The sequence below is a fragment of the Lethenteron reissneri genome, chromosome 21 (genome assembly GCF_015708825.2).
Source record: "Lethenteron reissneri isolate LAM-NWPU_2019-01 chromosome 21, ASM1570882v1, whole genome shotgun sequence".
NCBI lineage: Eukaryota > Metazoa > Chordata > Hyperoartia > Petromyzontiformes > Petromyzontidae > Lethenteron > Lethenteron reissneri.
The window spans coordinates 8,312,919-8,325,488 of record NC_083799.1 but is presented as its reverse complement, the minus strand read 5'-3'; the positions used below and the strand labels follow the sequence as shown (position 1 = coordinate 8,325,488).

The window sequence follows — 12,570 nt, the reverse complement described above, 5'->3', positions numbered from 1 at the left end:
CACACACATCGACTCACACACACATATGGGTTTACATACACAACGACCTACACACACATATGGACATACACACACATATCGACTAAGACACACACACATGTACTTACACACACATTGACGCAAACACACACATCGACTGACACACACATATATCGACTCACGCACACACACATCGACTCTCACACACACATCGACTCACACACACAAACACATCGACTCACACACACATCCACGAAGACACGCACATCGACTCACACGCACACATGGATTTAGACACACACATTTTGATTTGAAAAAATTGTAACGTATTTGTTCAATATTAGTTGTGTACACACACACCACGCACACACATTGACTAACACACACACATCGACTGACACACAGACATATCAACTCACGCACACACACATCGACTCGCACACACATCGACTAATACACACAACAACAGCAACCGCCATTCGCCACTAAGTGGAGGTGACGTCACCACGACGCTTGTGCCAGGCCATGTGCACCTTGAGGCCACGTGAAGTGTCGAACGCCCGCTGGCAGGAGGTCACGGGGCAGACCCAGGTGCCACGGGTCGACTGACTGAGATGACTGAGATGACTGGCTGATGCACCAGCTGTGCCCCCTACTATGCCAACTTGCTGTGCTTTAGCCACCCGGCGCTCTGCTCGTTGTTGTGAGCGTCGCTCCTCCGCCCCCCGTTGTTGTTGGAGGGCGACTGCCTCCAACTGCCCAGGAGCGTCCTTCACGAGCCTCCTCCACAGAGGCCGATCTTGACACCGCTGGTACCAGTCGTCGGAAAGTCCACTCAGCTCCACGTCCTCTTGTACCACATCACTCCATTTCTTCTCTAGCCCGTGCCGCACCCGTTTAGCCCCCTCGATCCGGCTGAACAAAAGCTGTTTAGGCATGCGGTGGCTGGGCATGCGGGCTACATGACCCAGTCAACGCAGCCTTGCCTGCCGGAGGAGCTCACCGATGAGACTTTGCCCAGATCTTTCAAGAATTTATGAGCTCCTCACACAATCCAGCCTGGTTAAACCCAGGATGGATCGTAGGCAGGCCAGCTTAAATGTTTCTAACCGGCGAAGATGCTCCATCAGGGGGGTCCACGTTTCGCAAGCATAGAGAAGGGAGGGAATGACCATGGCCGAGAATACCTGAAGCTTCATGCGAAGCGACAGACCAGGTAGCTTCCACACAGCGTTACGCAACCGATGAAAAGATATTGCCGCTCGACTGATTCAGAGTGAGACCTCTGCTGTTAAACCGGAGCCAGTCATGAGCACACTGCCCAGGTATGGGAAACTCTCCACTCTCTCCACAACTGCCCCACACACACGGACGTACAGTGAGGGAAAAAAGTATTTGATCCCTTGCTGATTTTGTACGTTTGCCCACTGACAAAGAAATGATCAGACTATAATTTTAATGGTAGGTGTATGTGAACAGTGAGAGACAGAATAACAACAAGAAATCCAGAAAAACGCATGTCAAAAATGTTATAAATTGATTTGCATTTTAATGAGGAAAATAAGTATTTGACCCCTCTCAATCAGAAAGTTTTCTGGCTCCCAGGTGTCTTTTATACAGGTAACGAGCTCTTAAAGGGAGTGCTCCTAATCTTAGCTTGTTACCTATATAAAAGACATCTGTTTTCCACCATGGCCAAGACCAAAGAGCTCTCCAAGGATGTCAGGGACAGATTGTAGACCTACACAAGGCTGGAATGGGCTACAAGACCATCGCCAAGCAGCTTGGTGAGAAGGTGACAACAGTTGGTGCGATTATTCGCAAATGGAAGAAACACAAAAGAATTGTCAATCTCCCTCAGCCTGGGGCTCCATGCAAGATCTCACCTCGTGGAGTTGCAATGATCATGAGAACGGTGAGGAATCAGCCCAGAAATACACGGGAGGATCTTGTCAATGATCTCAAGGCAGCTGGGACCATAGTCACCAAGAAAACAGTTGGTAACACACTACGCCGTGAAGGACTGAAATCCTGCAGCGCCCGCAGGGTCCCCCTGCTCAAGAAAGCACATATACATGCCCGTCTGAAGTTTGCCAATGAACATCTGAATGATTCAGAGGACAACTGGGTGAAAGTGTTGTGGTCAGATGAGACCAAAATGGAGCTCTTTTGGATCAACTCAACTCGCCGTGTTTGGAGGAGGAGGAATACTGCCTGTGACCCCAAGAACACCATCCCCACCGTCAAACATGGAGGTGGAAACATTATGCTTTGGGGGTGTTTCTCTGTTAAGTGGACAGGACAACTTCACCACATCAAAGGAACGATGGACGGGGCCATGTACCGTCAAATCTTGGGTGAGAACCTCCTTCCCTCAGCCAGGGCATTGAAAATGGGTCGTGGATGGGTATTCCAGCATGACAATGACCCAAAACAAACGGCCAAGGCAACAAAGGAGTGGCTCAAGAAGAAGCACATTAAGGTCCTGGAGTGGCCTAGCCAGTCTCCAGACCTTAATCACATAGAACATCTGTGGAGGGAGCTGAAAGTTCGAGTTGCCAAACGTCAGCCTCGAAACCTTAATGACTTGGAAAAGATCTGCAAAGAGGAGTGGGACAAAATCCCTCCTGAGATGTGTGCAAACCTGGTGGCCAACTATAAGAAACGTCTGACCTCTGTGATTGCCAACAAGGGTTTTGCCACCAAGTACTAAGTCATGTTTTGCAGAGGGGTCAAATACTTATTTCCCTCATTAAAATGCAAATCAATTTATAATATTTTTGACATGCGTTTTTTTAGGATTTTGTTGTTGTTATTCTGTCTCTCGCTGTTCAAATACACATAACCATTAAAATTATAGACTGATCATTTCTTTGTCACTGGGCAAACGTTCAAAATCAGCAGGGGATCAATTACTTTTTTCCCTCACTGTACACACACACATCGTGGCAGACACGCACATGGACTCACATATGCACACCAGGACTTACACAATAATAGATTCATATTCACCAAGTAAATTTAGAAATATTAGTTGTCAGCACACACACTAAAATATTGTAATATTTCCATAGTGATAAGTAAAAATATAGGTTTCTATGTACGTGAGTTTATCGAAACAAAAGCAAGGAATAGAAATATGAGTTGTCCACATACACACAAACATTATTAATGTAATATTTGCTAAGTGATTATTTAAATAATAGGTTTCTATTAACGTGAGTTTAGCGAAAGAAGCAGGAAAATTGTACTTAACATTGCCATGGTGAGGCCTAGTCCTGTGCAGAGCCCCAGGCCTCGCCTAGATTTCCCAGTCAGCCGAGGTGGCACCTTGGCAGGCTGGGGGCTGGGCTGCTACCCCCACCATCCCCCCACCCGCGCTACAATAATACTATCTAAGCGCTATACTATTAATATGTACGGACTCTATAGTAGTAACTGCGCGCATCGGCGTGGGGGGATTGACCTCAGCGTTTTGTCTTTTTTATAGCATTTTTTACGCGAAATAAAATGTTCCCATCACTACCACCGAATGCGTGCGACTTGGCAGGGGCCGTTCCTCCCACGGAAGGCGTGAGTTGGTATGGTCGAGCGCTCGTAATAAATAATGAAAAAAAAAACTCGCACTAAATCGCTAATTGAACTAATTAAACGTTGAGGGACGTGAACAACGATTATCGCTTGCCCACCGTGGGGCTTACGGCGTGATACCTGGCTCATTTTTTTCATATAAACCCCACCGTTTGAGAGCTAAATCCTTTGCAAGTGTGCGGACACACACACAGACAGACGGACAGACAGACAGACAAAACATGCCTTTTATAGGTCAGACAATCTACAATATCTCTGCAGCGAATGTTGATGTGAGAGGCACATTTGTGGTGTCAATTGTCAAGACAACACAGCAAACATAATATAACTTGTTCCACATAGTATTCCACAAAACTTGCTGCACATCGTCAGTGGTAAAGTACTGAATGTTTCATCAAGCAAGGAGCAATAACACGAAATCCTGCTTTCCGTCCTGGCACTGTCCGAGACATACTTTATTAGCAGCAGGCCACGAAGGCTTATTACACGAGCAATGTTATACAGTACCAGTTAATATGTCCCACTGCATGCTGTCTCCTCGTGTCATGGTGTAGCACTGTCTGGACATGTCCTTTGTGTGGGACACACTTTCCACGCTCTCTAATCCGGGCTCTGGTCCAAGGTTCCTTACGCCCCTCTCCCCAACCTGATACGCAGCCTGGCGCAGGTGGGACTAATCGTTTCCTTGTTATGTGAGCGACAATACTCTCTAATTATGCGCACAACCGCCCTTACCAGTGCGTGTGCCCATGTAAGATCCTGCCCCTTTGTCATCCCGTCTGGCCGGGAGGTTTTCATATTGATCTCATGCCAAAAATTCCACCTTTATACCCTTCTTCCTAATTTGTCCCTGAGAAATGTATTTGGTTGCAGGCCGTGTTATTTGATATGGTTTACTCAGAGTTAATTTGCTTCAAATGAATGGACAATGACACAAAATCCGACATGAAAATAGTGTTAATGATGCCCACAAAGGTCTTGCCTCCTCATTTACAGAATTTATTTCCATTGATTTTGTTTTGGTTCAGTGATGTCGGATTAAGATGAGGGGTGGGTCAAGGGTGGGGGGAAGAGGGCACAGGAAGGAAGAAACACACAATTTGTAGTGATTTCTCTGGCAAGTTATACATCCAAAGTGTTATACTCTGGCAATGTAAGAGGGGTGCCTGCCTTTTAAAAATTCCCAACCATTTACATCTGGCTCTGGATTGTCTTGATAAAGAGCACCCAGATTGTAGCTTGGTGACTGAAATCCATGTTAGTCAGCTTCACAGAACATAATTTCAGTGAAATATATTTAAATGCGGCGTTATTTTAAATGTGTTTTTTTAATCAAGAAAACTTTAATTTGTTTTGATGTCGTAACGCACGTGTCTGCCTTCTGGTGGTGGCTGGCTGGAAACCACACAATTGCGCGTGTCACACGAGCGGCCGCAATGTTAGAAGCACGTGCATAGAGTGTGCCCGCCTCCAACTGCGACAAGTGGCAAGCGAACAGTGCTTCGCAAGATCTGTCATGATGGTCATACGAACCGCTATATCACGCCAAAAAATAAAACAATCAAGATATTGGTATTTGTGTCATGTGTTCACTTTGCTTTAAGCAGTGTACAAACTTGAACCACCCAAATGGACTTGTGTACTGCTAATTATATTAATTTTTTCACACTTTTTAATGTGAAAGTTGCATGCTTTTTGTGCCATTAGATACAGTATCTATTTGATGTTAACATTTCGGCTCCAGTGTTCAATTAGCCTCATTGAACTGCATGGACATAATCACGCATGTTTCCAAAGCATATTTAGCCAATTAAACATAAATGCTGTGACATGTGTGAATGCTCAACATTAGCACTGCTGAATTAATAAACATTTGTAGCAATGACCGTACCACATTCCAATTAAATATATCAAAGTGTGCCGAAAAATGGGGCCTCGCAATCTCACTACCACTATAGTTCTCGCCGCACCACCCCCTCCCCCAACGCTGTGAATAATCTCGCTTCCCTGAAGAGTAGAACCTCTTCTAGAATCTCCCCATCCCCTGGAATGAGCAAAACATTATTTGGTTGTAGAAATGAGAGACAATGCAATACATTTCCATTTGAAATACACTTTGGAAGACTAACATAGGATCAGATGAGTCAGTTCTGGCAAGGTCCAAATCAGACTTATACTCTCCAGCATACTTCTATCCTCCGATTGGCACGGTTGGTTATGTACGGCGCAAAAAAAGTTAAACATACATACTTATCCTGGTTCCACACCTACTTCTCAAACCTGCTTCTTCTGTTTCCCATACAAGAACTGTCTTCCTCTCAAAACCCCCACATCACTCCATCCTCTGCCCTTGCCCTTCTCAATGAATCTACTCCCTATTGGCAACATCTCCAGTCTTATTCTTAATCATAATTTATATGCCACTGACACCCAGGCAGCTCTACATCACGGCTGACTACATGGATTCAACCTCACTGTCCTCTCGCACATTCTGCCTTGATGCAATATCATCTTTGTTTCCTTCTAACTTTCTTCAGCTAGATGTTGCCAAAATTGACGCACTCTTCATTGGAAAAAATTCCACTCTCAGGAAAGACACCAGTTTGAGCCTAAGCCTCTTAAATTCTGACAACATTTGTGTTATCATTGATCCTGAGTTGTCGTTTATTTTCTTCCACGTGTCAACATATCAACAGGACCTCGGGACTTCCATCTGTGCAACAACTTTCACTTCTTTCATTTCATTACCCCAACTGACACTGAGAACCTTATGAATGCTTTCAACACATTGTACAGTGAAGGAAAAGAGTATTTGATCCCCTGCTGATTTTGTACGTTTGCCCACTGACAAATAAATTATCAGTCTATAATTTTAATGGTAGGTTTATTTGAACAGTGAGAGACAGAATGACAACACAACAATCCAGAAAAACGCATGTCAAAAATGTTATAAATTGATTTGAATTTTAATGAGGGAAATAAGTATTTGACCCCTCTGCAAAACATGACTTAGTACTTGTTGGCAAAACCCTTGTTGGCAATCACAGAGGTCAGACGTTTCTTGTAGTTGGCCACCAGGTTTGTCCACATCTCAGGAGGGATTTTGTCCCACTCCTCTTTGCAGATCTTCTCCAAGTCATTAAGGTTTCGAGGCTGACGTTTGGCAACTCGAACCTTCAGCTGCCTCCACAGATTTTTCTATGGGATTAAGGTCTGGAGACTGGCTAGGCCACTCCAGGACCTTAATGTGCTTCTTCTTGAGCCACTCCTTTGTTGCTTTGGCCGTGTATTTTGGGTCATTGTCATGCTGGAATACCCATCCACGACCCATTTTCAATGCCCTGGCTGAGGGAAGGAGGTTCTCACCCAAGATTTGACGGTACATGGCCCCGTCCATCGTCCCTTTGATGCGGTGAAGTTGTCCTGTCCCCTTAGCAGAAAAACACCCCCAAAGCATAATGTTTCCATCTCCACGTTTGACGGTGGGGATGGTGTTCTTGGGGTCATAGGCAGCATTCCTCCTCCTCCAAACATGGCGAGTTGAGTTGATGCCAAACAGCTCTATTTTGATATCATCTGACCACAACACTTTCACCCAGTTGTCCTCTGAATCATTCAGATGTTCATTGGCAAACTTCAGACAGGCATGTATATGTGCTTTCTGGAGCAGGGAGACCTTTTGGGCGCTGCAGGATTTCAGTCCTTCACGGCGTAGTGTGTTACCAACTGTTTTCTTGGTGACTATGGTCCCAGCTGCCTTGAGATCATTGACAAGATCCTCCCGTGTAGTTCTGGGCTGATTCCTCACCGTTCTCATGATCAATGCAACTCCACGAGGTGAGATCTTGCATGGAGCCCCAGGCCGAGGGAGATTGACAGTTCTTTTGTGTTTCTACTATTTGCGAATAATCGCACCAACTGTTGTTACCTTCTCACCAAGCTGCTTGGCGATGGTCTTGTAGCTTATTCCAGCCTTGTGTAGGTCTACAATCTTGTCTCTGACATCCTTGGATAGCTCTTTGGTCTTGGCCATGGTGGAGAGTTTGGAATCTGATTGATTGATTGCTTCCGTGAACAGGTGTCTTTTATCCAGGTAACAAGCTGAGATTAGGAGCACTCCCTTTAAGAGTGTGCTCCTAATATCAGCTCGTTACCTGTATAAAAGACACCTGGGAGCCAGAAAACTTTTTGATTGAGAGGGGGTCAAATACTTATTTCCCTCATTAAAATGCAAATCAATTTATAACATTTTTGACATGCGTTTTTATGGATTTTGTTGTTGTTATTCTGTCTCTCACTGTTCACATAAACCTACCATTAAAATTATAGTCCGATCATTTCTTTGTCAGTGAGCAAACGTACAAAATCAGCAGGGGATCAAATACCTTTTTCCCTCACTGTAACTCAACTCTCTTCTCTATGGCCTCCACAAATTCCTCATTTCCAAACTCAAGATTATGCATAATCCATCTGCTAGGATCTCCACACGCACCTGTGAGTGAGACCACATCCCTCCAATACTTCAATCCCTCCAATGGCTTCCAATTCAATCTTGGATCAAATTTCAGATGTCACTATCTTCAAGATACTCCAACGACTCAGCCCTGCGCATCTCTACCCCGCTCATCTCACTCTGCTCCACTGCACACACTCTCCGCTCCAGCAGCCAAGGCCACTGTTGAAGCCCCCAGTCAACATTCGCTCAGTGGCAGGTCGCTCACTCTACTCTGCTTCCCAAATAGTCTGGAACTCCCTTCCCCCTAACATCCATGCTGTCGACTCCCCGTTACTATTAATTCCCGTTTTTCCCCTCAGCCTATGATTGGCTACCTCAATCTATATTATACCCACTGGTTTATGTTCCGTGTATTCAGACGCTATATCATTCCAAATTGTGTTGCATTGGGTTATTTAGGATGCCTTGGTGAGTAGCTACAGTAAGGGGCTCACAGTTGCTAAATAGTGCGCTCGTACGAGGCAGCCGAGCGGCATGATTATCTCGCAGCCCATGTGAGAGCGAGGCACATCAAGGAAAGATGTTTAAAGGCCCCCCGTGGTGCGGCGCACATCTCAGCGGGCCCGTATGCGCTTTAGACCTGGGTATCCTGCTGAGATAAAGCCGGGACCTGGGAGGCTTTGAAGCTTCTGTGTGTGTGCGCACGTGTGTGTGTATGTTTGTGAGACAGTGACACATATATAGACATACTAAGAGGGAAGAACCAGTACGCACAAGAATGATAGAGGTAGGAAATAAATAAAGGACAAATAGCTGGAAGAGATTAGACAGAGAGATATCATTATTTTAAAGATACAGAGGATACCAGTTAAATGTTACCAACTTATTTTGGCATGTGATGCAATCGATGCCTCTAAATTATCCAAACAATCGTTATACATTCTCGATTTGAAGTTTTCGTGACTGCAAGGATCCATACGCTTTGATTTTTTTGGTAAAGTCACTTGACTTTACCGAAAAAAACAACGAGTATGAATCGTTATACATTCCAAGCAAATTATATCTGTAATTAATTGAACACTCATTAGTCCTGCCAGTGATACTTGTTGTGATGCATCCTTCGCTCAGGACTGTATTATTCCAAGCGTGTGTCATACATAATGAATTTATCGTCATGCTCATCCACATGAATATGTATCCAAGTGTTTATATAAATTGTGCTGACAAAACTACAAATGAAGGGAGTGGAGGCTATGCTATGAACACCGGTAAATTCATGACAATTCCCATCATTGTGACAAAGGTAGACAAGACTTGATTTGAAACTTTCGTGACTGCAGGAATCCATCCTCTTTGGTTCACCTGAAGACGGTCACTTGTGTTGCGATCGAAACGCCGTGATCTATTAATTTTCTATCTACGTGACTTTACCGAAAGAACCAAAGAGTATGCAGACAAGACATTAATTTAATGAACCACACTCTTGAGTGTGTTTAACTGATGAACCTTTGACGCATGAGTTGGCCAATGTGTCATTCATAATTTGCACCACCCATTGTAAAGGTGAACAGCGGATGTGCTCGTGCTATCTCACATGAGTGAAGTGTTGGTTGGAAAACACGAGATGATACCGGAAGGTAGCAGTGACGCCTCCCCGCAGACGCTGTTCCCTAAAATCACTCACTCGTATTGTTAGCACATTTGGGCATTGAAGCGAAATTGTGTTTAAATGTTTGGAAGTGTGCAGTTCGTTAGGTTCAAGTGCGGGGATTGGGTGTAAAAAAGCTGGCAGCCTCAGTCTGACGACGGACGTGTGGTTTGTTTAAAAAAACATCAATTATTGCGTAGATGATTGTCTTTGCAACACAATATTTCATTTTACTTTGGCTGTCAATGCTGATTTACATATTTGGATCATGCACACACACGCACACAGCGTGTATGTAATTTTCCGCTGGTTTCAGTTTGTCCGAAATTCCACCTTTAAGGATAGCACACATTAACCAGATATGCCAATACACTGGTCAATTCATCGTGAATACAAACCAATGTTGGCGGTGGCACACCCAGCCAATTGTGAACAATTATTCATTATTTACGTACAATTTCACATATACGAGAAATCTACAACAAAGGCAAATGGCATTCAACAGCCATCTAAACATTCTCTCCCCCCCTGGGTGTGCCTCTGAATGCAGATAAACCCTTTCAAGCAGAGCACAATTCAGGTGCAGTTGATTTGCCCTGTATAAATAAGCATAATAATATAGCGGTCAATATATTGATACTTTAGAATTTGGGGGTGGGGGAATCACACGCTTATATTCAGGGACTTATGCATTTTCTATACTTCATTTGCATATAGGGACAGTTGCACACTGATACGCTCACGCACACGATTAGAATAATGCGCTTTCAAACAAGGACACGTGCACAATGGTACAATCTTACATCTGCGAATGCATGTGCTCATACATAAATGAGGCTGCCTCTTTCATTATACGGTTGGGAAAGTAATTACGGCACAGTAATGGTGTTGGCTGCCAGCTTGGGGTATTCTCACGTGAGGTGTGCGATACTGTGGCACGTTGCGGTATTGTATTGTAGAAATGTGGATTACCGTGATATGCTCCACTGAGTGATGTATTGTGCTGTTTTGTATGGCTACTTTGGAAAATTGCATTAAGCTCCACTTATTTCTGAGTCTATTATGACGCGAAACGTGTTACCTGTGGTATATTGAGAGTTTTGCTGTTGTGTTGTGCAGATGACACTATTGAATTGTGTTTGCGTACCGCGTGATTACATGTGACTTGCAGGGTGTGCTGCATTGTGCATTGTCTCGTGGTAAAGTACAGAATGAACCATTTATAGAAACCCCACTGATTTCTTACGACCCTCTGAATTTTTTCTCAACAATTGATTGAATAGTGTGCAAGTGATTGCTCCATATCTTAAAGGGGAGCGTTAAAATATGTAATACAGTACATGTATTTCGATTGGTGGGAGACGTTTTCGCTATTTTTTCTGCAATGTCTCCTAGTAATTTGAGTGGAGTGTCTATAAATGGATCAGCCAGTGTTTTGCTGTCTCTCACCCACGACCCCTTTGTCTCTTGCAGGCATCAGCCAAAAGCGGCATCAGCTCGCAGTGCAGGAAAGAGTATGAGGTGTGCATACAGGCTGTGGGAACGCATGTAGGGAGTCAGCACCAGTGCTAGAAGGGGAGGAGGTTATTTAATTGCATTTGTGAAGGCGAGGCCCTAAGGCCCAGAGTACAAAGGGACCATCGACTAAAAAACACTAGAGGTAGACTGAGGATAATGGCAGATTTGGAAGGTGCAGCCTAAACATTTCCCTCTTGCTGCTTTCAGCAAATTCAAGCCATGGCTGAATCGTGTGCAGCTGGCCTTCCTCCCAGTAGGGCTGCATGTGCACGTCACATGCATGTCCTCAATTTCCAGGTCAATGTTTTCTCTCTTGTCATTGGCGCCGATGAGAGGGAGGAAATCTGCAAATTTAAATGAATGAAAGCTCGTTGGAAAGTGCACGAACAAATGCAAACCGCATTGTCGCATTGGGAATTTTATAAACATGCACCCTAACATATGAACCTTAACGCGGGACCCCGGGGTCCCGAATAAACGGAAGTAAAAATCGTAATTAATTAATTTATTTTTGGCGACTCCGACCCACCGCGCACATGAACGCCGCGACCCACCAGGCAAGGATCATTTTGTTGTCATGTCCAAGCGCATAGAGGACGAATGTGCAGAAGAGTTGAACAAGCGAATGCACTCCATGCTCGGGTATGGGCAGGATCATAAGTCTTATGCAAGCTGCTCAAACTGCCTACATGACTTAAGTCCTTTACTTGTCATAGCGGTATGCATAATACAGTGAAACTGCTCTCTTATCTTCATTATTTTTGTGACCTACCAATGTCTGCAGCAGGATCAAGCGATGACAATCCTATTACCTGCAGATATTTAACAGATGAGATGTGTTGCGGTTAAGCCATAGTCCCCATATACCGCTCGTATCAATGCGGATAAGAGGAGCGGAGACCCACTACTCTGTAGAGTAACATTGGTATTAACGCTTGTTACAATATGAACAGCGCATTGAAAACGCGTACTATTTTATGTACTGCTTACAAAGTGTGTTCACAAATCCACACTGAGAAACACGATGATTGACAGAGGGGTGTAAATGATTGTTTCGATAGTGTATTTAAATAGAGGTACTGCAGGTAAGTAGTTTTCACTTTTATAGGAATAGTTTAACAACACTTGCCACCATCCTTCAAACCCATTGGTGAAAAAGAGCAAAGTTTCTGTTTCCATTGTAATATAATGTATATGCGAGAGCCGGGGGCTTATGGGACCCGGGGTCCCGCCATAAGGTTCATGTGACAGATAAGCACGTCTGATTTAAAGGGCACTGTTGTCGTTCGGTATTCTATGAAGTCGTTGCTGCAATTTAATTATCCGCGCATTTAATAATGAAAATAATTACATGGGAAATTGCAAACGGATCACTAAG

The 12,570-nt window shown here is 44.3% G+C and overlaps 1 protein-coding gene across 1 annotated transcript in view; it reads left to right on the top strand.

Annotated features, from left to right (window-relative positions):
* RECK (reversion inducing cysteine rich protein with kazal motifs) overlaps positions 1 to 12,570 on the top strand; it is a 115,615-nt gene that overhangs the window by 68,097 nt on the left and 34,948 nt on the right. The window contains exon 7 of the mRNA XM_061555681.1: positions 11,148 to 11,195. Within this exon, the coding sequence (XP_061411665.1) occupies positions 11,148 to 11,195 (48 nt within the window). The remainder of the gene's footprint in view (positions 1 to 11,147; positions 11,196 to 12,570) is intronic.